Source organism: Rutidosis leptorrhynchoides, chromosome 6 (assembly GCF_046630445.1).
Source record: "Rutidosis leptorrhynchoides isolate AG116_Rl617_1_P2 chromosome 6, CSIRO_AGI_Rlap_v1, whole genome shotgun sequence".
In the NCBI taxonomy this organism is placed as follows: Eukaryota; Viridiplantae; Streptophyta; class Magnoliopsida; order Asterales; family Asteraceae; genus Rutidosis; species Rutidosis leptorrhynchoides.
The window spans coordinates 385946335-385972807 of NC_092338.1; the positions used below are offsets into that span (position 1 = coordinate 385946335).

General features: G+C 34.9%; 5 protein-coding genes across 5 annotated transcripts; 3 read left to right on the forward strand and 2 right to left on the reverse strand.

The window, feature by feature from the left end:
- Positions 1-8176: 8176 nt before the first annotated feature.
- Positions 8177-9876, forward strand: LOC139852380 (5-amino-6-(5-phospho-D-ribitylamino)uracil phosphatase, chloroplastic-like). Its single transcript, XM_071841664.1, has one exon. It carries the CDS (start codon positions 8537-8539, stop codon positions 9614-9616), a length of 1080 nt encoding a protein of 359 aa, XP_071697765.1. The 5' UTR covers positions 8177-8536; the 3' UTR covers positions 9617-9876.
- Positions 9877-12961: 3085 nt separating this feature from the next.
- Positions 12962-15455, forward strand: LOC139853330 (tubulin beta-6 chain-like). The gene is made up of 3 exons (XM_071842704.1): positions 12962-13504; positions 13760-14029; positions 14590-15455. The coding sequence occupies exons 1-3, from the start codon at positions 13111-13113 to the stop codon at positions 15261-15263; spliced, it is 1338 nt and encodes a 445-aa protein (XP_071698805.1). The 5' UTR covers positions 12962-13110; the 3' UTR covers positions 15264-15455.
- A 1994-nt stretch (positions 15456-17449) lies between these two features.
- On the forward strand, positions 17450-20789 carry LOC139855467 (AT-hook motif nuclear-localized protein 5-like). The gene is made up of 5 exons (XM_071844693.1): positions 17450-18202; positions 19075-19142; positions 19256-19384; positions 19569-19730; positions 20445-20789. The coding sequence occupies exons 1-5, from the start codon at positions 17833-17835 to the stop codon at positions 20640-20642; spliced, it is 927 nt and encodes a 308-aa protein (XP_071700794.1). The 5' UTR covers positions 17450-17832; the 3' UTR covers positions 20643-20789.
- Positions 20790-21164: 375 nt separating this feature from the next.
- LOC139854962 (protein FAR1-RELATED SEQUENCE 5-like) lies at positions 21165-23378 on the reverse strand. Its single transcript, XM_071844232.1, has 3 exons — positions 21495-23378; positions 21322-21384; positions 21165-21215 (listed from the first exon to the last, which is right to left on the reverse strand). Exons 1-3 carry the CDS (start codon positions 23376-23378, stop codon positions 21165-21167), a joined length of 1998 nt encoding a protein of 665 aa, XP_071700333.1.
- A 353-nt stretch (positions 23379-23731) lies between these two features.
- On the reverse strand, positions 23732-26305 carry LOC139851849 (probable glutathione peroxidase 8). Its single transcript, XM_071841028.1, has 6 exons — positions 26164-26305; positions 25437-25513; positions 25270-25331; positions 24796-24914; positions 24024-24191; positions 23732-23886 (listed from the first exon to the last, which is right to left on the reverse strand). Exons 1-6 carry the CDS (start codon positions 26203-26205, stop codon positions 23842-23844), a joined length of 513 nt encoding a protein of 170 aa, XP_071697129.1. The 5' UTR covers positions 26206-26305; the 3' UTR covers positions 23732-23841.
- Between the last annotated feature and the right edge of the window lie 168 nt (positions 26306-26473).

Below are 26473 nucleotides of genomic sequence, written 5' to 3' on the forward strand. Positions count from 1 at the left end.
CCAGCACATCTTCGATCAGAAGCAACTGAATATGAGGCAGCGTCGATGGATCGAGACGCTGAACGACTACGATTGTGAACTTCGCTACCACCCTGGCAAGGCCAATGTTGTAGCTGACACTTTAAGCTGAAAGGAGAGGACAGCAACTCTTCGTGTTAGGGCTCTGAACATCACCATCCATTCGAATCTCAACAGTCAGATCCGAGTAGCCCAAGATGAGGCTCTCAAGAAGGAGAATATATCTCATGAACATTTGAACATTCTTGTCTCTCGATTCGAGGTTAGGGAGTCTGGACTCCGATGTTATGCCGAAAGAATTTGGGTACCTCTTTATGGAGATCTATGGAACCTTATACTTGATGAAACACACAAATCGAGATATTCAATTCACCCCGAAGCGGGCAAGATGTACCATGATCTTAAGGAACACTATTGGTGGCCGAATCTTAAGAAGGACGTTGTGACTTATGTTGGTAAGTGTTTGACTTGCTCGAAGGTTAAAGCCGAGCATCAGAGACCTTCTGGGTTACTTCAGCAACCGGAAATTCCGAAATGGAAGTGGGAAAGGATAACAATAGATTTCATCACCAAGCTACCAAAGACGGTGGGCGGATACGATACCATCCGGGTTATCGTTGACCGTCTTACCAAATCTGCACACTTCTTGGCTATGAAGGAAACGGATACGACGGAGAGACTTGCTCAATTATACATCAAAGAGGTTGTATCTCGTCATGGTATACCTTTATCGATCATCTCAGATCGCGATCCCCGTTTTGCTTCCAGATTTTGGCGTTCTTTGCAAGAAGCCATGGGAACCCGTCTCGACATGAGTACTGCTTATCACCCACAGACCAACGGGCAAAGTGAACGAACAATTCAGACCTTGGAGGACATGTTGCTTGCATGTGTCATTGATTTCGGAAAGGCCTGGGAAAGACATTTGCCGTTAGCCGAATTCTCGTACAACAACAGTTATCACTCGAGCATTAATGCTGCACCTTTTGAAGTGTTGTATGGCCGCAAGTGCCGATCTCCTATTTGTTGGGCCGAGGTAGGCGAAAAGCAAATCACCGAACCCGAGGTAGTCCATGAAACAACGGAGAAGATTGCTCAGATTCAAGCTAGACTTAAAACTGCCCGCGATCGTCAAAAGAGTTATGCCGATCTTAAACGTAATGACTTTGAATTCAACGTTGGTGATCGTGTGATGTTGAAGGTTGCACCTTGGAAAGGTGTGATTCGCTTTGGAAAACGTGGAAAGTTGAACCCACGATACATTGGTCCTTTTGAAATCTTGGAACGTGTTAGACCCGTTGCTTACCGTTTGGATCTACCAGCACAATTGAGCTCAGTTCATCCTACTTTCCATGTGTCAAACTTGAAGAAGTGTCTTGCTGCACCCGAACTTATCATACCACTTGAAGAACTTACTATTGATGACAAACTCCACTTCGTGGAAGAACCTGTCGAGATTATGGACCGTGAGGTAAAGACTTTGAAACGCAACAAGATTCCGATCGTCCGAGTACGATGGAATGCCAAACGAGGACCTGAGTTTACTTGGGAGCGAGAGGATCAAATGATGCAGAAGTATCCTCACCTTTTCCCGACTCCTCCATCTACCTCAGCTTAAAATTTCGGGACGAAATTTTTTTTAACAGGTGGGTAATGTAACGACCCTGGATTTTCCAACGTTTAATTAATAATTATTATTATTAATACTTGTGTTTTATTGAATGTATTGTTTATATACATTTACTTGTTACCGCGATTAACTGTTGAATGCCCGAAACGTCTTTGTGACACACGAAACTTTCACGAATAATATTTTAAATATTATTTACATTCATGATTTATTTTTATTAATCATTTTAATTAACTAAGGTTATTAGTTAATTACTTGGGCTTTAATTAGATTAACTTGTTAATTACTTGAACTTGGGCCTTTATTAGTGTTAATGGACTTAAGAGCCCACCCTACTTCCTTAATGGACTAAGTTAGCCCATACTTTCATGTAAGTAATCCATTAAGGCATAACTAGTTAGTTTAAGACTTATGGAATCTAGTTACACCATGTCCCCATGAACAAACACCTTGTAACCAAATTTTTAAACCTTTACATGCTAGTGACTAGTGACACCATATCATCAATCTTTGTTTGTTGTTTGTTTACTTGTTAGTTGTTGTAGTTACTTACTTGTTACTAAGAACCAAACTCTTTAGTTTGTTCTTCATATTATCTTGTATTTACAAGAACACACAAGAGCTAAACTCTCTAGTTTATGTTCTACATCTAATATTTTAAAAGATTGTAAGTTCATTGGTTGTAAGTCATACTTGTAATTCATGTTGTAAACATAAAAGTTTACATTCTTAAAGATCAAGACTTTGGCTTGAATCTTTAAAGTATGAACAACAATGAACTAATTACTTGTTTATTTAGGTTATTTCTTCATTTTATGTACTTTAAAGTTGTGATTTGGTCAAGTATTACTAGTTAATCTTGATCTCATTTTTCTTGAACAAAAGTTAACTTGAAAGTTCAAGAACATGAAAGTGTAACTCTTTAGTTATAACTTCATACACTTGTGTTAGATTTAACTTAATCACTTTAGATCTAGACCTTTGGGTCTTGGATCTTCAAGATCTAACTAAGAACTATGTTCTACATCTTAAGATCTTGATTAGTTAGTTTACTTTCATGTTTGTAGTTCAATATTACTTTTATATTTCATGTATGTGTTAAATCTAGGACTTTGATGTAACTTTGGTTCATCAAACTACATACAACACTTAATTGAGTTGTGCTACATATCTTAGACTTGCACTTGTGTTATGATGGTCAAAACTTGGTTAAGATGATGCAAACACATCAACGAGTTGTACACTTGAAGCTATATGCATCAAGGATGAGAACCGTGATAAGCATCAAGCACCAAGAACCACCGGAACCTACTGTTTACTGTTATTGGGTCTGATCAGTACGACCTGGGCTACTGTAAAGATGATTTTCAGATATCTCTGTTCAATTAGATAACTTTTCATTTAGGACTCGTCTTAATCCGAGTTACTGTTTAGGATTTATGGCCCTCCGAGTGTCACTATGTCTTTTAACGTTGTGCTGAAAAATTCTGACCTACTCGTACTTAGACCGTCGCCACGGTCAAACGAAGACGAGTTTGCTTCTGGAATTTTTACCACAACTAAAGGACTCATATACGGAGCCTTGGCCACTGGTCTCACCTTATTTCAGTAGGTATTGAGGTCGTGGTGACTGATCCAAGTCAGCCTTTGTTTTAAACTCTTTTCATGAACGAAACTTACTTTACACCTTTTGTTTAATGATGATTGATGATGACCCTTAAGACCTAATTTACATACATTTAAACCTATTAGGACGATTTACTGACTTAGTACTATTTGACTTAGGTTGAGGACTTTCCGGACCTACGTACTTGCTTATTTTCCGACTCGACTTTACCACTACTTTACCACTGTGAGTTATAGCATCCCTTTTTACTTTAACTATTTTGGGAACTGAGAATACGTGCGCATTTTACGTTTTACATACTAGGAACAAGTACTTAAACTTTATATATGTGTGGGTTATACAACGGAATAAACATTCCCTTTAGCTCGGTAACGTTTAGTCATTGGTTTTTGAACCGATGAACGCGAATCTTAGATATGGATCCATAGGGTTTGACATCCCCACTCGGGCTAGTCGCGCTAGCATTTAACGAGTTTTTAATACTTCGTAAACATACGCACTTGCCAAGTGTACTTTCAGGGGTATAAACGTTAAGTTAGTTACCAAGTGCCCACGGTTAAACATATACTTTATCTTACTGTTTTGAAACGCTCTTTGTAGCACTGAAATCTCGTGACCTACCTTACATTACTGTTATACTTAAACTATAGCTCACCAACCTTTGTGTTGACATTTTTAAGCATGTTTTTCTCAGGTGCTTAAGGTTGCTATCTTCCGCTGTGTACTAGTCTTGCTGTAGACACCCGCTGCTTTAGAGATGTCACTGCATGAACGTTTATCTTGCATTCATAAACATTATTACTTTTGAAATTATGATTTGTAACGACCTATGGGTCACATACTATTATCCTTGCTTCTATTCATTGAAGCATACTTTGGTTGTTAAACATTGATGTTGGTTAAGACATCACCTTTTATCATGAATGCAAACGTATTTTGAAATAGCATATAGTGTATGACCTTGTAATGATCCTGTTGTTGATGATTCTTACACGATGGTTTTGTACGGAGCATCACATTTTTAATTCAAAGTCAAGTGTCCAGCTATGTTCAATCATTCAAGGGAGAAGTGAGATCAAGAAAAGAGGGAGAAAACCCCAATTCACGTTTTTGTGTACAGCATCATAGTAATTTGACGATCCCCAGTGATCCGACCGTTGAATTTTCATAATATTTGGGATGTGTCTTCCTGACATCAGTGCCAACATTTTCAACCGTTGAATTCGTTTAAAAAGGCATGTAGCTCGTGTACTTGCTGCTGGAACAGAGAGCAGTTTATTAGTAGTGTTGTTCATCTTTTGTCTTTAATTTCTTTATATACTTGTTGATTATTGTTGTTCAAGAGTATGATGATGATGTATACCTCTAGATGATCTAGAGAAGGATTATTGTATTGCTCTCTTGTTGATGATAGTGGAATTTAAGTGGCTTACGAGTCCCGTGGTTTTTACTCTCGATTTTGAGAGGTTTTTCACGTAAAAAGTCTCGTGTGTATTGTGTGTGCTTATTTATTTCATATTTGCTGATTTGGGACAGAATTGGGCTGATTTGTGGTGATTGTGGTATACCTTATTTGTTAGTTTCCTCACGGGTTCATACGGGTCGGGAAAGGTTTGTCAAACGGGTGTTTGTTTCCGCTTTGTAGATTGCCCGTTGTGACTATTTTCCCATCATTATGATCGAAGGTCTCTATTTTCTTTTAACATATGATCTCGTATGTGTGAATTCGCTTGCATAAAAATGCACAACTAGCTCTCCGCCTCTTAAAGGGAGAATTGGAAGCTTCCAAAATTTTGAGCATGCCTCCAATTGAATTGAATGTATGAGTAGATAAACAAAAGAGATGAATTTATTGTTAGCATGGTTATCCATGAACGCATCAATTTTGTGATAATTTAAATCTGACATCGTGAAATATGTTTATATTTCGTTTTGTGTTCGTTCATGTTTAGGAGGGATTGACAGGAGATAGCAAGCAAAGAGCCTGAAGAGGATACTCAAGTGTAGGTAACAATTTATTCTATACTTCTGTATTTCTTTTTATTCATATGCAGCGTCTAACTTATGTTTGCAATTCTGATTACGTTATGTTACTCTTTATATCTGTGCAGATGACATATGCTCGATGTACAAGATGCACATAGAAAAAAGTGCGTTTAATAGGTGGATATGTTGATCGATACCAGGTTCGTACTATTCAGCATGGCATGAACTTCGTTTTATAGATAATTAAAAATCACTATTCATCATTGATTCCTCGTGTTCATGTATGTATATGTATATTTGTATGTAGCTCGAGTGTTTAGCATGTGGTAACTCATGGTATGATTCTAGGGATGAGGCGTCAACCCTTACAACAGACGGGCCCACCTCAAAGACCGTGGGCTCTGCTCCATGGGCCACTAACAAGTTTGAAAATATTGAAAAGAAGTTGGCAAGTCCCGTGATCCTCCCGTGAATGCCAACATGCCCGAAAGACAAGACAAGTCTAAGAACGAAGGGCATGAAAACCCACCACCATCAAACGTGTTGGCATCCGTATAGCGTGTTGGATGGTAGAGGTGGCTACGTTTAAGGGCGTATATGGGTCAGGCGGTAATGGGCAGGGGCGAGTCTAGTTCACAAAGGGTGGGGTCCTATGACCCCACTAGTGGGAAATTTTTTTTTACAATGTATACTTTAAATTATACAGGACACCACTAATTTTAAGTATAGGAACCCATATATTTTTAAAATTTATACTTTTTTTAGAGGTAAACAACACTAAAGTACCCTTCAAATATAATTAGCCTTGAAATTTTTTTTTTGAAACCCCATTGGAATTCCATCCTAGATTCGCCACTGGTAATAGGTCATAATGGATTTGGGTTAAATGATCATTTTGAAGTATGGGATGGAAATGTGGGCTGTTTAGATTGTTTGTTTTGGGTTGAAAATCGCTCATATAAGATGTGAATGGATAGTGTGATATAAATGGTCGACGTCATTGTTTTTAAATTCGGGTCGCATTAGCGATGTTGATTATTGCGTTGTTGGTGTGTTCTATACCACAACCTTGACTTTTTGCATTGGTATCAGTTAGACGAATGTTTCTCATCTTTTGTAGGTTAGTGGCATCATTTTTTCTACAATAATATTTATAGGTTTAACTATTACTCCTATTATTATTCTACAATTCTACAATAATAGTTAATCCTATAAATATTAAATATATCTAATCAATGGCCTGATTCTACTTTGTAATGCCTATTGTAATAATGATGGGTATTTTTGGCGTGTTGGTGGGTAGGTTGAGGTAATTTGCGGTGACGTGACATACATGTTGGTAAAATAAAAAGTAGTGAGGTGATGTGTAGAGTGGCCTGTAAAGATATGATTGATAGTTCAGTGAAAAAGACGATAAAAAATTATTTAAAATATAATAAATAATTGTGGTACGCCACTTGAATTCATGTGCAAAAATTAGTACGCTATCTTGATTTGAAGGTGAGTACGCCGCATTATCAGCGTGTAACCGGTGTAATGAGCGAAAAATGATTTGAACACGCGCGTTTCAATCGGCTAAGTATGTGTATTTGTATTTATGTATAGTAATCACTTACAAATTTTCACCAGCAGTTGATCTTTTATAACTCTTTCATACTACGTAGTTCGTAATTTGTAATGGGTGATATATGGGCTTTCTGTAATGTGGTAGATGACACGTGGTAGATGATGTGTTAGCCTATTAAGTTGTCACGTCAAATGTTCAAGTTACATTAACTCGTCGGTAAAGTTTATTGGTTATTAACAAGTTAACTAGATGCATTCGATATAAAAAAGTACTCCGTAAGATCACGGATAAGGCGGGTGTTTGTCGAGTCTCCGCTATGATGTGTCACCCACAAACGCTTGTAATGGGACGTTTGTGTGTGTTTGTTAATGTAAAACGCAGTAAAAAGGTGCGTTTGTGACTTTTTATATATTAATTTAATTCTTTTTTTTTCTTTTTCTTTTTTACTTTTTTCATCATTTTTTAATCCAAGCTTCAATTATATTTTGTCACATCTCTCACAAACGCTCTCAAGAATCTTTCTCATTACAACCACCATACTCAACTCGTCACAGATTTAACTCAAAAAAACTATTCATCTACTTCACGTCAGCGTCACCATTATCCGTGGTCTAATAGTCCGTACTAAGACACAAAGGACAAATTTTTCGTTGATATGTATTCATTATTTTAGTTTGTTGCAATTTTGCAAACAACAAATATATATTCGTTGATACATTTCTACTCATTAAATTAACTAGACCCGTAAGTGGGCAACAGTCAGCAATAAGATTTTGGGACTTACGTGTACAAAGTACTCGATCGTACACAATTAGACATTTCCTTTTTTTGCACTAACAATAATTAATAATAATATTTGTTGTATAATCATGAACCTAGTAGTTATGTTTGGCGACACCTCATGCTCATCTTTCATATGAAGTACTCGTAGTATATATGTCGAATTTTAGATTTAGATTAGATATGCTTCTACATTATGTTTCGGTTGACACGTGTCAATGACAAGGGTATACTTATTGATATATTTTGCATGCTTGCATATCGACATGTAAAAAAAATACGCAGTATATAAAAAAAATTTAAAATGAAAATATAAAATAAAATCAATTGAAATGAAAAAAAAAAGGATGACGTTCACCGATCGACACGTATGCAATCCAAACACTTCGGGTTGAACCCGGCAGCAAGCAACCTCTTTTCTTTTCTTTTTTTTCCTCATTTCTATAAACCACATAAATAAATATAAATAAATAAATAGGGAGTATACAATTTCTTTCCATCCTTCCCAATTTAATCGCCAATACTCGTTTACTATTCTCCGTCCATTCAATTCAATCCCCATTTCATTTCATTTCATTTCACTTTCAGGTTTCTTTATTCCTTCACTCTTTTTCTCTGCAATTTCCTTCTCATTGTAATTACAATTTTACATATATATTGTATATATACATAGATATAGCACTATCTTCAACTTTTAACAACACCCATCTTTTACACAAAGTCAATTTGGGGATTTTATTGTTTGGGTTCTGTTTGTTCTTGAATAAAGTTTCGATCTTTATTGTGTAAAAGCTGTACTTTTTGTGACTATCAAGGATAATAATTAATTTAGAAAATTAGGGTTCTTGAATTCACAATTATTTAAGGTGTTGTTATTCCTAGATTGAGCTAAAAGAGTTTTAGATTGTAAATTTGGGGGCTTTTTAACATGGTTGAATCAATTGCTGCAACGTCCCAATTAGGGCACAGACCAATTTTAGGAAATTATTGGAATGATTGTTCGGGTAAACGGGCTGTGATTGGCCCTAATCGATTGCATAAGTTTAGGGAAGTTAAAATTAAAGTGAACGCCCAAGCAATGGAATTGACTAGAGAGGTGTTTAATTTCAAAGAAGATAAATTTCCAAAAGGTTCCGATTATCAAATCGATACTAGTTTAGAACGAAAACCCGGGTTGTGGCCACCTAAGAATAAGGCCGATAACCCTTCGTTGCAAAACCCGTTACTAAGACAAGAGCGAATGGGTTGCGGTTGGTTAGGAGCTATTTTCGAATGGGAAGGAGTGTTAGTCGAAGATAACCCCGATCACGAAAAACAATCATGGCTTGCACTATCTCAAGAAGAAGGAAAATCGAGACCTCCCGCTTTTATGCTTAAACGAATCGAAGGTATGAAAAACGAGCAGGCGATTTCAGAAGTTTTGTGTTGGTCAAGAGATCCAAGTCAACTAAAACGAATGGCGTTACGAAAAGAACAAATTTACCAAGGTTTACAAGGTGGGATTTACAGGTTTCGTAACGGGTCACAGGAGTTCATGGATGTTTTGACCCGTTACAATATCCCAATGGCGTTAGTATCAACCCGCCCAAGAAAGAATCTTGAAGAAGCTATCGGTGCAATTGGAATAAACGGTGTTTTTGATGCTGTTGTGACATCTGAAGATGTTTATAGAGGGAAACCTGATCCTGAAATGTTTGTGTATGCAGCTCAATTGTTGCAATTTATACCCGAAAGATGTATTGTGTTTGGTAATTCAAATTTGAGTATTGAAGCTGCTCATGAAGCTAAAATGAAGTGTGTGGCGGTGGCGAGTAAGCATCCGGTTTATGAGCTTAGTGCTGCTGATTTGGTGGTGAGGTGGCTCGATGAGCTGTCGGTTGTTGATTTGAAGAATCTTGCTGATATTGAAACTTCTGAAATTGGTGAACCAGAAGTCGAAATGGAGTTGGAAGAAGATGAACCGCACACGTCCCCAAGGGTTGCTGTTGATGACGATGATTTCTGGTAATTTGTGTTCGATCTGTAAAGTAGTTATATTTATAGGTTTAATCTGATGTTAAAATGGTGATATTATGCATCTCTGCCACTTATATAGTTTATATACTATGAAAATGAAAATACAGAAAAATAAATAGGAATGGGGAAGGGGTAGGGGTAGTCTGCATTAGATTGCCATTATGTTCTGTGTATTATATTATATATCTGTATCTGTATTCTGTAATATGTATATAAATATTTGATTCTTAACAGCAGTTGCTTCTTGTTCAATCTATGTTTTCTGTCTTTAATGAGTTTGAATCATATGTTAGGACTGATACTTAGCAAAGAATCAAACATAAGGTTTCTTGTATTAAGATCCTTGGTAGATATCTTCTGATTTAGTGATACTTAAAGAACTCGATACAAATAGGACATGGAATGGAGTAGGATTAAGGTTGTTGTAATCTTGTCTTAATCAAATGTGAAGAATCCATTTTTTGAAAAGTGTTAAGTAGGGCGAAACCAAACCCATGAAATTCTTGATAGATGTAACAAAAAGATCCAAACTTTAGATGTTTTGAATGAAGCGATAGTCGATGGCTGATTAAGAAAAACAATTTGAAATCCGAAAGGAGAAATGGTGGCAAATTTGGAAGTTAGGAAGAAGTTTTTGAGTGATTGAGCCGAAACCAATGCCCGTTATTGCTGGAATCACTGTTGTAAAAGACCCGATTACTTTCCGATTAATCCCCGATTACTCATTTTTAAGAGCAGTCCGTTCCAAAATTTTCATAATCCGGTTAATTAATCGGTAAACGTCGTCTTATGGGTCAAAATTGAATTTGGTAATCAAAGTCGATCAAAGTCAAAATTGGTCAACATTTTAGGAATTTAAACTAGAACTTTAGAGTTTTTGAAAAAATGAACAATTTTAGACAATAATGTTACGGTTTACGTTTGTGTTTATGTTTATGATTTCTTCTATATTTACACATATAATTTTTGAAATATAATATTTAAATGTATAAAGTACAATTCGATTAATCTACGAATTGCCGATTACTCTTTCCAAAGTCGAGACGGATTAATCTCCCAATAGCGAATTTTGCAACCTTGGATGGAGTCATGATGATGAGGATGGGCAGCAATCACATTTGCTGCATCTCATGGTTAGGAAAAAATAGTGAGATAGACTGTGCTAATGATAAATGATAGTATAAGTTGAGTGAAGAGAAAAATTGCTATATATACAAGTCTATACATAAAGGCATAAAATAAAATTTGGCATAAAATAAAATTTGGCATAAAAAGATAAAAAGAAAATGGTAGATTAGTTGGATTATGAATATTAAATATAAATATAAATACAGATATAATATAATATAAAATGAATCAACCTAACAGAAGATTATAACACATGATAATAAATCTAATGAAAGATGTAAAAAGATAAAAATTTGGCCAATTTGTGCTAACCATTGAACATGAATATCAATAGTAAAGATAGCAAACGAAAGTGATCGGTATGACTTTGTTACTCGCAATAAGTGGTTAGTTGGAATGATGTGAGGTTGGTGCTTAAATTATATAAACAGATATGGAAGATACTAACAAGCTAGAATTATATTATACTTAATTAAATTAATTAAATATACAACCAACAACAAGCTAGAAATTATAAGATAATTAAATATTAATATTTAAATATTTAAATTTAAATATAGAACTAATAACAAGCTAGAAATTATAACGATCCAAAATGATAACTATGACCAGACCAGACCCTAAAAACGACTATTATTGTTTAAAAATTCGTTTTCGATCAACATGAACTTCACACTCGCAAAATTTAATCGAAACTAATTGAAAAGATTTGCAAACGTAAGGACTAGTAGTACTCACTATGCGTTATAATAATGCGACGTACGATTAATTCATCATCGTATCATACAGCTTTATGATATGAAGCTCATAAAGTCATGAAATTAGGTACGATTTAAAAATAACAACAATAAGCCAAAATTGGTGAGGTTGAATAAGGCAATCGACAGCTTACCTCTTGATTATTGCCTTAATTCTTGATGACACCGACAGCTTACTTTGAAAATGCAATTTCAACACCAACAAGTTGTATCTTTGTATCTACTCAATTCTTAATTCTTATTCTTAGTTTAATTATTTGTTTGCCCTCTGTTAATTTTTTGTTACTTCATCCGTTCAAAAAAAGAAACCGACTCCTTAAAATATTTGTGAAAAAAAGTTTGATTGAATTTAACTAAAAAATTGGTTGAGAACAATAAATAAGTACAGTGTAAATTTAGAAAATTAATGATATTTTTTAGAACAACAAGCACTCAACATTTATTAATTCACAAATATGCTTGCAACGGGATTGTACCCCGGTGAAAAATTTTATAGTTTATGTATTCTTGGCAAATAACAAATATTTGGTACATGTATTATAATAATATGAATATGAATAACTTTTATTTTGACGGAGAGAGTATTAAACATAAAGTGGATTTCGATCAAGTGGAGAACAAAAGAAAATGACATTTTTGTCGATATTGCCCTAAATTATTGAAGTATGTTTGCTTTGTGATCTAAAATTATTGTAGTTAATTTCATCTACATGATAGATGACTTGCAGCTCTCAAATGGTGAAACGGAAATCACACTCACCTTTTATTACGGCCAGAGCCGTCTCAACAATTTAAAGACTCTATACGAAAATAAAAATAAATTAAATTTTTTACTACGCATAAAAAATAATACTTCAGTTTATCTATTTATTTACCTATATGTATTTAACTATTAAAAAATAAGGTATTTTAACTTAAATTGACAAGTTTTTATTTGATTTAATTAAATAGATTGAGAAAAACAATTACATATTCAAAATTTTGAGCTCTTATAATTTTTTGAGCCTTAGGCAATTGCCTATGTTGCCTATGCTCGAAGACACCTCTGATTACAGGTAATAATTTGCACATCACAAAATTACCTACACACTACAAACATCAATATATCAATAGAAGATATTGTATTATTTATTACTTATGTGTATTAAATATAAGTATTTATTAGTTAAAAATTCCTTCATATGTTGCACAAATTACATCCTAGTTTTGGTTTATATAAGTCATAATAGTTATGTGAATTAAAGGTATTGTTGCCTTGTTGGTATTACAAGATGAAGTAGACCAGTTAAAATAACATTATGCATCCTGGCCTATTGCTCTCATGTACAGCTCATAAAATCATGGGTTGGATTTTTTCCTATTTTAAAACACATTAAAATTTAGTAAATAAAAAGAACACACTCACATGCAATTATCTATTCCAATTTAATTTTCGAATTATAGCTATTTTAATTTTAATTTAATTTCAAGAATATAAAATCAAACTCCCATTACTCAATATATTTGCCTGCTAGTCTTACAAAAACCCATCCCCATTCTTCTTCCACACCAATTTATCCATTATAAAACTTGTGAAAAACACATCAATTTTTCAAGTAAAATGAGAGAAATTCTTCACATTCAAGCCGGGCAATGCGGAAACCAAATCGGTGCCAAGTTTTGGGAAGTTGTTTGCAACGAACATGGGATCGATGCTAGTGGAGCATACAATGGTAACACTCATGTTCAACTAGAGAGGGTCAATGTGTACTACAACGAGGCTAGCGGTGGACGATACGTCCCACGGGCCGTCTTAGTTGATCTTGAGCCCGGTACCATGGATAGTCTACGGGCCGGGCCTTATGGGAAAATTTTTCGACCCGATAATTTTATTTTTGGCCAAAATGGTGCTGGAAATAATTGGGCTAAGGGACATTATACTGAAGGTGCTGAGTTAGTTGACTCAGTTCTTGATGTTGTTCGTAAAGAAGCCGAAAATAGTGATTGTTTGCAAGGTATAATTCTTGATCCACTTAAACTATGAAGCTAGTATAGTGATTGTTTGCAAGGTATAATTCTTGATTAACTTCAACTATGAAGCAAGTATAAATAACAATTTGTATATATATTTCGTAATGCTTTTCAAAAAAATATATATATTTCGTGGTTAATTTATAGAGTGGTGTGTGTAAGTTTGCCTTAAAAAAGAAAGTTTAAAGGACTAGTGTTTTTATTTACATTGTAAGCCTAAAATGTTTGTTATGTGACAGGATTTCAAGTATGTCATTCGCTTGGAGGTGGTACCGGATCTGGTATGGGCACCCTATTAATCTCTAAGATCCGAGAAGAATATCCGGATCGAATGATGTTGACTTTTTCAGTCTTCCCGTCACCAAAAGTGTCTGACACGGTGGTCGAACCGTATAACGCCACCCTATCAGTCCACCAGTTGGTTGAAAACGCTGATGAATGCATGGTTCTTGATAATGAAGCCCTGTATGATATTTGTTTCCGAACCCTCAAACTCACAAATCCTAGTTGTAAGTACTTTATCTTCTTATGTTCAGTCCAACGCGAGACGGGTCGAGATGGTTAGGACCTTGAAGCGTTGCAACCTTGACTTTTTAAATATATTTTTCAAACATTAATAGGTAAAATTAAAGACAAATATCTATGTTTAAAATATATATTCACAGTCAACGTTGGTCAAAATCCGTCTCGACAATTTTTTAAGGTTTTTGAGCGTTTTTATTGTTGTTGACCGTTGTTTTCACGTTGACCGTTTTTTACCCGTTTTAATCCGTTGCGACGGTACACAAGTAATCCGTTGTGACGTCCGTTGCAACGGCCGTCTCGGCCGTTTTTTAACAACACTGATTCAGTCTATTCAACGTGGGAAAGTACTTTTACAAAGATGTACAAAGTCTAACCAGATTATTATGTGTCTGACTTTTTCCCCGACCATCACAATATATGTTTCTAGTGAAGTTTGAACCTTGAAATCTTATAAGAATATCAGGACCCAACCAGCCTTTTAAATTGTTGTACATTTCTTAATCTTAATAACTAATAACGCTTCATATTTTTTTTTTTTTTTCAGTTGGAGATTTGAATCATTTAATATCAACTACCATGAGTGGGGTCACTTGTTGCCTCCGTTTTCCGGGTCAACTCAACTCGGACCTTCGAAAACTGGCAGTGAATCTAATCCCGTTTCCGCGTCTCCACTTCTTCATGGTGGGATTTGCGCCCTTAACCTCTCGTGGGTCCCAACAATATCGCGCTTTAACAATCCCTGAACTTACACAACAAATGTGGGATTCCAAAAACATGATGTGCGCCGCAGACCCACGTCACGGCCGTTACCTAACCGCATCGGCCATGTTTCGTGGCAAAATGTCTACTAAAGAAGTGGATGAGCAAATGATGAATGTACAAAACAAAAACTCGTCTTATTTTGTCGAATGGATACCAAATAATGTGAAATCGAGCGTTTGTGATATCCCTCCAACAGGGTTGTCAATGTCGTCGACTTTTATGGGGAATTCGACGTCGATTCAAGAGATGTTTAGACGTGTTTCTGAACAGTTTACGGTTATGTTTAGAAGGAAGGCTTTCTTACATTGGTACACAAGTGAAGGGATGGATGAAATGGAGTTCACAGAAGCTGAAAGTAACATGAATGATTTGGTTTCGGAGTATCAACAATATCAAGATGCGGTTGCTGATGAAGATGAATACGAAGAAGAAGAAGATGATGATGAACAAAACTAAGATGCTTGTTTTTGTACGTTTATATGATTATGATACTTGTAATTGGAGCATTTGGTTTCACGAATGGTGATGATGTATATGTATATTTGTTTATGTTTATGTTTGGGTTATGAGTGGAAGTTATTTCTGTTTTTATAAAATTATATATTGAGTCATTATTTGTACTTATGGTCGATTATTTCAAGTTTATAAGAAGAGATGATTGTTTGAAAATATGTACACTGTCAGTTATAAATATAAACCCTGGAATTGAACTGGTGAGGTTCAAATCAATGACCTTTTGGTTGTGATACATTCTTCAAGTTTAATGTTAACAAACTTTGGGTGTAAATTGTACTGTAATTGGTTTTGAACTTGTAAAATTCAGCTCGTCAAAAAAATAAAAAATAATAAAAAATAATAATAATAAAAAAGATGAGGGACTAAAGATGATGGATTGGTTAAGATGAGGTAGCTCAAGTATGGACTTAACATATTCCAATGGTATTATCTTGAGATGAAGCCACAAAATATCCTCATTTGTGATGACAAATGTTATTAAGGTTGGTTGTATGTTTAGTAACACCAATTTAATGGGTCATGCTCTCTAAGACCATTCCTAGTGGTGACGATGACGTCACAGGCAGTTTGGTCAAAAAGTATAAAAAAAAAAGTGCAAACTGACTGTGATTAGTAGGGATGGCAATGGTCACCCGATCTAGCGGATATCCATCCGATCCACCCGCTTCGTGATGGATATGGATAATTTAAATGGATATGGATACGGATATAGATGAACTTAAATGGATGGATAAAAATTTTCATACATGGATATATCCATTATCACCCGAAATACATATATAAATACATAAATATAGATAAACGCAAACACTTTTAGTATTACAAATGCAATTACCATTGCACAAACATTTTGATTGCTACCATACAACTATTTAACTATGATATATTACGAGTAAACATGTACATTTATCAAAAGAACATAAATATTACAAATTTAATTTATCGTAGCCTATATGTAATAGCAAATTTAACAATCAATGTCATATCTTCGACAAAGAATACACGTTCTCGTATATTACGTTTTGTTTTTAACACATTTTAGGAAATATTATAACATTTTTTGAACATCCAATGGATATCCATTAACCCGCTTAATCCACTGGATATGTATATGGATGGATGAAATGAAATTAAATGGATATGGATATGACGTCACCCGATTCATATCCGATCCATTGCCATTCCTAGTGATTAGGCACTGACATTTTATAACCGTGTGTGTCAGTTTGTGTTAAATATTGGGTAGGGTGATGTGGTAAAATCTGATTGGAAATGGTGTAGGAAAAAATAAATTAAATAATAAATGTTATTTATATCTTGAATGTGATTGGTTGAACTAAAAACTCACGGCCCATAAAGAATCCGTCAAAAACTAACTGAAGGAGAAATCTGGAGCCCCATTATTTTTCGTCACATCTCGTCACTTGATGTCATGTCAACTAACGGAACAAACAAACGCACCATTAGGTGTGGTCTAATACTAATGATGCAAATTTTTATGTGCTTAAAGATGGTCACTCAACTTGTGAATGCCATATAATATCTTGTATCGTATCACGATACAATTTTTTTATTCATGCGGTACAGATGAGGATTGATTTCCACCTAAATAGTTATGATGTTAAAATACTATTAGGTTCCGTTTGGCTCACAAAATTCAATCGTCGGAATCTCATTGGATTCCATGAGCCAAACAGATTAGTGTATTATTCACGAAGCATGTGACAGATTCTGGTACCGTCACGTTAGACAGACTCGGACATCAATGCTCCTTAAGCACACCTTTAATGTAGTTACTGTAGGACTTAACACCAATCTCAAAGTTGAAAGGGTCATCACGATATCGCTAGCTCAACGACTCTTTGATGAGAGAACTTCAATTTTTAAAGTTATCTTTTAATGAAGTTACTTCGATGAAAAAAGAGTAACTTCGATTTTTGAAGTTATCAATGTGAAATTTTGATGAAGTTTTATTGGAAGTCAGTACTCCTATTGCTCCAAAATTATTGTACCTGAAATATTTTTAAATTAAATCATCATCATTTTTAGAAAAATAAAGTAAAAGGGTCTTCTCCTAGCTAAAGTTCTTCATACCCATTTTCACTTTTGTCTTTTCCCTCGTCCTTTTCCTTTTCAAAACCCCTTTATTTTTCTTCTCTGTGGTGATCTTCAAAATTAGGGTTTCTCATTTTCTACGAACTAATTCTTCGTTCTTTTAAATTAAATTAACAAAACCCTTGTTTTGCGTATAATTATATATCAAAAGTTTCAATCTTTTTTAAAATTAACTCTCTTTCAATGTGTTTCTTTGCTTCTTGAAACGAATCTCAACAAACCCACTTACAATCCCTGAAAAAAACTGCATCTTTTTTGTGGGGTTTCACTTAATATTTCAAAATTTTAGCCTTTTTTTGTTGTCAACTGTGATTTAGTGTAGAAATTTCTAGACAATTTGTAAGTGTGTTATTGTTTTTCTTATTATTGGGGTTGAAAATTATTGAGTAAATGCATGGATGGAAGGGAAGGATTGTCTTCTTTTTACCTAAATAGAAATGGGTCGGGTAATCAAAGTGGTGGGTTACAATCACATGCCCCACCACCTGCTTTCAAGACCCAATCAAACCCTAATTTGTCTCAAATTTACACCACCTTCTCATTAGAAGATAATTCATCACCAAGTTTCACTCTTAAAAGTGGAAATGTTGGTGATCCTGTTGTAAAGAAAAAGAGAGGGAGGCCTAGGAAATATGCACCAAATGAGTCACATATGGCGTTTGGGCTAACACCCGGGTCATTATCGGGTGCGGTTAGCCCGAACCCGGAAAGAAAGAGAGGGAGGCCACCTGGTAGTGGAAGGAAACAAAGACTGGCTAATGTTGGTATGATTTTTTATTTTGATTTTAACTAAATTAAGTTGCTTTATGTGTTTTGTATTGCCAATGTGTGACAAATATACTTGTTTATTTATAGTTGGTGACATTGATAAATTGTGGGTAACTGGGTACTTATGTTTTGAAATGTGCTTAAAGTTGACAGAAAGTCTAAATTACAAGAATTTTATAAAATTTAAAACTTGTTTTTGTGTGCTACAAGTACATTATCAATTAGCTTATATGTCCTAAATGTTGAGTATATAAAGAGTTAATTACTGAGTAGTATATATGCTAGTAAATATTTGCCTCTATAAAAAATAATCTCTTGTGATTTAATTGTTAAAATGCAATTGTAACCTGTTGTGTTTCGCAATTTATCCCGCCAAACTGAGAAATGTGCAGACTCACATAATCACCTTTTTGTTACTTACTTACTTGTTAGTATACAGTTAATGTTTGGGAAACTATTAAGGCAAATTTGGTTTTAATGGTCTGCAAGCGAGATTAAAAGATTTCATCATTAGTCTTTTAAATTACCCTTACAGAAAGAATATATGGAGTATAAGTAACAGATTTGCTTTGGCTGGTATGGTGTATAATATTTGGCAAAAGAGGAATTTCAGGATGTTCAAAAAAGAATCAAGAATAGTATAGATGAAGTAACTAAAGTTGTGTATGTTAATATTAGACTTAAGCTGATGAGTTTAAGGGTCAAAATATTCAAAAGTAGTTTTGTTTGCAGCAAGAAATTTGGGATTAATTCGAGTAAACAAGTAGTTTCAGTATGGGTAATCGCTGTGGAGTTTTTAGAATGATCATATTATGCGTAGTGAGTCATTAAAGTAGTTTTTTTTTTTTTTTTTTTTTTTTTTCCTAAGGTGAATGGATGAGTAATTCAGCAGGATCGGCTTTTAATACTCATACCATCCATGTTTCAGCCGGAGAGGTATGTGATCGTTTATTTTTCCCATTCAGTCAAAATTTTCCCACACATAAAAATGTGAATTGACAAATTTTAACCTAAAATTGGTGAATGGCTACTGAAAATATACAATACAGGATGTTGCCGAAAAGATATATCTATTTTCACAACGAAAACCGAGAGCTTTATGCGTTCTGTCAGGCACTGGATCAGTTTCTGTAGTTACGCTGAGTCAGCATACATCTTCCAGGCCCGTGACATACGAGGTTAGGACAGGCAACATTCAAATCAACTTCTTCATTAAATTTGCATGAAAGAAATGTTTTCAGTTATGTACAATTGTTATGCCCATTTTGTGTTGAAGAATTTTATAAACATAATAATAGTAATAATTTGGTGAAGATACTTAACCAAGACATGGGCCATTGATTTTGGTATGTGTGTTTTTAGGGTCGTTTTGAGATATTATGCTTATCGGGTTGTTATCTAGTTCCGGAAAACGGGTCCACTAAGAATCGTATCGGGGGTCTTAGTATATCGGTTTGTTGTGGTGATGGAAGTGTTATTGGCGGTGCAATTGGTGGTCGGCTTGTTGCATCCAACTCAGTACAGGTATTGTTCTTCATAAGTATATAATTAATTTTAAATCGTATAGATTATAATAGTGTTGTAAGTGGCGACCGGCTTGACGGGCTAGTCCGTTTGGTGACTAGCCCGTCCCGTTTCGCCCATATACGTCTAATTAGTCGGTCAACGCTAAAAAGTCAGTCTCTGAGTCTGTCTGAGTCGGGTATGAGTTGGTCAATGTCAAGATTGGTCACAGTTTGGTCAATCTTTTGATAATTTTATATACTCAAAATCCGTTCCCTAAACATGTTTGAAATGTTAATGTTTCATCGATTTATGTGTAATATATACAATATATGTTAAATATATATATAATACGGAGTACTAAAAGTCAAAGTTATTAAGTGTCCGACTCAACCCGACTCGGCTGACTAGTCGTTTCAAAATCCCGACCGACTCGTGACTTTTCAAACCTTGGATTATAGTGAAGTTCTTTTTTAATTATATGAAATGTGGTCAGTGGCGGAACTTGATCCCGAATACAGATGGGGCGGGTGTAAAAATTTAACAAATTTTACATTGTCATCAGGGGTAAACACTAAAAAACCTTATTTTTTTGGTAATTTTGTTTTTTAGTGTAAATTTTTTTTCCCGTTAAATCTAGGTGGGACAGATACCCCCTTTGAGTAACACTATGTTCCGCCCTGAAAGTGGTATATCTAGTCATCTTTATTTGGAGGTGTGATTGTGTTGTTGTAGGTGGTGGTGTGTAGTTTTGTGCATGGTGGCGATAATAACGTTAAAGGTCGAACCCAAAACGAAGCACCATCAACTGATAATGACAATTTGGGTATCGAGCTAAATGACATTTGCCCTGTAGTAGCGGTTCCTTGGGAAGTAGATTCACGAGATGGATTGAGAAATTCGCCTACTGAAATTGACCTTAGCCGCGGATGATATCTAGGACCATAACATTTCTCGTTTAGGTAGGTCCCACATGATGCTTGTTTGTTTATATTTTATTAGTATGTACTTGGGCTGTTCAAATCCATTCGTAAGAAAGAAATCGACCCATCTTGATGTTGTTGATCAGTTTTGGTAATTTTATTAGGATTGAGATTCTCTACAGTTGGAGATAACATGACATGTCATGTTATATTAATAATATCCGTCAGATTTAATATACGGCCCAGATTGAAAATTTTCGTACCCTTTTTGATTCCCCCTTTTTAATGTAACTTCCAATTTCTATATCTTTTTTCTCTCTCCTTACCTGTAACACTCCGAAAAACTGGATAAAAGGAAGTACTTCCATAATATGTATGAACAATATTCTCTACAAATTAAAATTCATATTACCACCAAATTAGAGTAACATCCTCACAACAAATAATAAAGATTCATTCATAATAAAAAAGCCAATTAGTCTTAAATTTCGAGTCTGACTTCATGAGATAACAATGACTTGATCTCCAAAAATCAGTTCATATGTGAAGTTATATTTGAATCCTGATTCCCATTTCGAGTGTCCTACAAAAAACCACATATGCTTCAAAATTACTCCGTATATGAACTAAAGGGTAAAAGGTTTACTTTCTTATTATTACAAAGTATGTAGTATAACTTATTAAGTTACCACATTATTAAGCAAGGTCCTTGTATCCTGAGATAATTGAAAAGAGTGATTGAGATTATAGGCCTGTTCAAAAATAAGTCAAGTCAGTATATAATAATATAATCCACATCTACATGCTACTCAATACACAGTACACACACACATATATATACTTACAATTATAATATATATACCTGAGCATCACAAAGAAATCCCTTGAACTTCTCGAATACCTTGTCCGCAACTGAGTCAATATCATTTTTTTTCTTCTTTGGAAGTTTTTCTACCCAACTTTTTGGTCTTCTCCTTCCTTTTTGACCTGCTGTTTTTTTAATCCCTTTCACATTTGAAGGTGATTCATCATTCTCTTTTTTATCCTTACTTTTAGATGACGATCCATCAACTCCGCTATTCTCAACAGTAACTTTATTAAGGTTAACACACATGCTTTCAACTTGTTTACATAATTCATTCGAAGCTCTTCCTAGAAAATCATAGGTCTCCTCATATTGAGATGCTTTTGATGCAAGTTTAACTAATATTGAGCACAAATATCTATACCTTTGTGTTGCACTCAAGTTTGCATCTGCATGCACCTCCTTTCCATTAACTTCTTGAACACTTTCATTCTTGGCTTCTCTTGACCATCTTTTTAAGATGTATTTCTCTGGAAGTATTTTTATATCCATGACATTAAGAACTTTCAAACTGTGAGAGCAAAGGTATCCAAAAGTTTCGAATTTTTTGCAACTACAACAGATGGTATTTTCTGAAGGATTGATTGTGACAATGTACTCTCCATATTGATTGAACATGTCGATTACATATGTATGCACATTACACGTCTCATTGTGATGCTTTATTGAAGCTGACAATGACCAATCAAACTCCTCTTGAAATAATTCAAAAACGGATGGAGTATAAACCCGGGCAACTTGTTGTAACAATGGCGATTTAGGCATCCTCACCCTCGGTAACTTTTGCCTAGAATCGAACTCGGCTTTCAACTCATTATAACGCTTATCTTCTACCACCCTCACAAAATTCTTAAAGAAATCAAGAATATTCAGTTCACAATTCAAGTAGTCCTTTAAATCACCATTCAAACTTTCACTAAGTTGTGTGCTTCGCATTCCTAATGTGAACACATCATTCATATAACATTTAGCCCATTTTTCTTTCTTTTCATAAATACCTTTCAACCATGTATTCTCTTTGACATTGTAATAATCAATTATTGTTTCCCATTTTTTCTCAAATTTTTGTTGATCATCATATTGATACATACATTTTTTAAAATCCTTAAGAAGCCTACGATCATCCTTCACAATATTGCCCACATGCTTTATAGCATTTTGCATAATGTGCCAAGTACATAACCCATGATGTACATTTGGCATAACATTAACTAGGGCACTTGCCATTGCTTGATCTTGATCAGTAAAAATCGTAATTGGTTTTTTGTTGTTATGTGCTTCTAAGAATGTCCTAAACAACCACTCAAAAGATTCAATAGTTTCATCATATAGAAGTGAACCCCCAAACACAGTTATTCCCTTATGGTGATTAAAACCAATAAATACACCTAAAGGTCGATACTGGTTGTTAGTTTTATAAGTAGTATCAAAAGTAACTACATCACCAAAATAACTATAATCCATAATCATTCTTGCATCAGCCCAAAATATATTTGTTATTTGTTCCTCACTATCTAATTGGGTTGCATAAAAAAAGGATGGATTTTCTAGTGATTGTTGTTGAAAGTACCTCAATAAAGTTCCAGCTTCACCATATTTTAATTCTCGTTGTCGCTTTCTTCCAATGTAATTCTTCTGATCTATATAAGTGTAGCCAACACTAGATTTTCCTCCGCCACGTCGACTCATTAGCTCATAAGATGCTTTGGTCTTAATCCCGGAATCATTCACTAAATCAATCTCCATTGCTTGAACTTGAGATATCTTTCTTTGTGATGACATCATGTGCACGGTTTCGGGAGTATGAAGCATATGATTATGCTCACGTACAAAATCAGTTATCTTATATTTTTGTGTATCCTTATTGAATATAATACCCATTCGCGATCCACAGTTTGTCCTAGTCTCGGCTCGCGGACATTTAGTCTGATGATCTCTTTTATGGATCCGGATTCTCTACAGTTAGAGATAACATGACATATCATGTTATATTAATAATATCCGTCAGATCTAATGTACGGTTAAGATTGACAAATTTCCCCACCTTTTTTCTTCCCTCCTTTTTGACCACAACTTCCCTCCAATTTAATGTAACTTCCACAACTACAAGCCAACCTACTACCTAGGTGTTTTCAACCTTCGTATATGACTTATTCACAAGATTGAACCAACTTGTTCGTACTCGATGTTGAGTTTAAAATGATGTCAATATATAAAGTTCCCTGCACATAACAATCTTTCATGAAGTTCAACTCAAAAACTAAATCCAACACTTTTATGGATTAGCAATTTTAATCATAGTACATTAACGACAACAATGGAAGCCTATAGCGTCATTACTACTTTATGATGAAGCATCTGTGACCTCCAGGAGTTTCTGCACATCTCGCTGCAAAACGATCATAAAGTCAAAATCTTAAGCTAGATATATACAAGTTATTCATGATGATGATGATGATGATGATATATGCCAAAACAACCCAGACAGTTGTTGAATCTAATCTTTAAAAGGCAGGTGGTTTTTACCTCAATCGTAAGAGGTGAAGTGGTGGGATAATAACGTCCAACAGTATTCCCAGTCTTATCGACAAGGAATTTAGCAAAGTTCCATTGAATGTCGTCCTTGAACAGACCCCATTTTCCAGCCTTCAAGAACTTGTACACTGGTGCAGTGTTTTCCCCATTTACTTCAATCTATGTAAGAAAACATTGCAGTTAGGAGGAAAAAAAAAAAAAAGGAATAAATGATACTATTTTGATGTTTCCACTATCTTTTCATGTTGTGTAATTAGAGATGGCAAAAGAAACCCGTACCCGATGAAAAAACCCGAAACCCGATATTTTTGGGCCGACTTCGAGCCGGGTAAACGGGTCTAGGGCCGGGTCAGGGGATGGTTTTAGACACCAACCCGATTACCCGGCCCGTATACTCGGAAAAGACCCCAGTCCATATACCCGGCCTGTAATCCCGATAACCCGGACCGTAAACCCGATTACTCGGTTACACGGCCAGTATACCCAATTACCCGACCCGTATACCCAAAAACAAAAAGACTGGAATACCCGTGGGAAAACCCCTTTATCGGTAGTTCGTAGATAAATCGGGACACGGATACCCGTGGGGAACCCGTTTACCCTCTAGTTAGTAATTAAATGGGGACCCGGTGGGTCCAGGTTCGGGCCTGGGACAAGTTTTTTTAATCGGGTTCGGGTCTGGGATTACCTAAACCCGGCCCAAACCCGCCCGATGTCATCCCTATGTGTAATGTTGTTATGACTATGTAAAATTGGATTGTACCTTATCAAAAACAGCGAACTCTGATTTGAAACGGGTGCAAACAAAATCTAGAATTTGCTCATTACTTCCTGGCTCCTCCTCACCAAACTGATTGCATGGAAACGCTAAGATCTCAAAACCTACAAGCAAGTCGAGACGATAATCACAAACATAACTAATCATCATCAAAGAACCAAAATAATCTCAATACTATGTTCATACTACATGAAGAAACACAACCCGTTCATACTAAGATTAACATAAAAGGACAAAAATTAGGGTACTTCATGTCCTTAACGGACCACAATTCTTGCGAAAGAGATCATTTTAGGTTTCTACAACTCATTAACAAGTATCACCCTCAAACTTTTGAACTAAAGCATGGTTAGTTGAAACAAAGGCCAAGTAACATGGTTGCACATATCATGCATCAAAATATCAAATACTTGCACTTTTTACCTAGGCATCAAACAAGTTATTATCTGAAAAACGAACCTTGATCTTTATATTTAGTATAAAGTTGATTCAACTCGGAGTAATTGGAATTTGTCAACCCGCTGCAAAATAAACCAGCATATTATAAGCCAATTGGATTTACATCTGATTTGAGAAAGTAAAACGACAACAATCATACATAATTGGCAAAAATGAAAGAACGTAACCATTTGGAAGCAACATTTACTACAAGCAGAACTTTTCCTTTGTAAATGCTAAGATCAACATTGTTTCCATTAGCATCCTGCATATATAAAGATAAGCTTTGACCCTTTGAATACTGATATCAAAGTTGACCACAGAAATAATAAAAATGTTGCAAACTGAAAATATATTCAGAATTAAAAGGTCAAATTTGCTAGCTTTAAAATGCAAATATGTAACAGACTAGCTGCAAAAATTCTTCTGATTTTGGTCTTTATTATATTAAAAGTTCGTTTTAATAAAGATGTATAGGCATTTCAAAAGAATTCATATAAGATTTGGGCTATAAAAATTAGTATCTTTGACTTAAAAAAGTCAAACTGGAAGACGCATATCATATCATACAAAATGAATCCCAAGTTACAAAATCAAGATTTCTGTAAAGATAAAACATCACCAAAAATCTAATCTTTATTAATGGGTTTCTGTATATATAACGATCAAATCGTTGAACAAGCAATCAAATATTCTTCAAACAAACAATTGAAATTGAATATATAAACCCTAATAAACAAAATTTTATAATGGAAATTGTAATTGTACTTCGCAACAGATCAAGATTTCATGAAAAAGGAAGATTAGGTTTCACTTGAACTTAGTGAATTTATTGTTTATGATTGTTATTATCATATAGAGCATTACATTAAATAAATATAATTTCGAATATCACTACACGTATACGTAGTTTACCTTGACTGTAAGATCATGAATGGATTTAGGTAGTTTGTCCATGGCTGATTGACTGATGTTAAGAGGAGGTACAGTAGTAAAATTTTTATGCGGATTCTGGTATGTAAGTATGCTAATGGCTTCAATCAACAAAGTTTGACCTTTTTTTTATATGGAAGCTGATTGGTACACCACCATTTTTAGCCCTACACCACTAAACGTGTATCAGACAGTTGTACAGTTGTACAGTACAGTACTTTAAAGCACAACTAGTGGTGTATGGCTAAAATTTGGTGATGTACGAATCATCACCCTTTTTATATAGTCAATT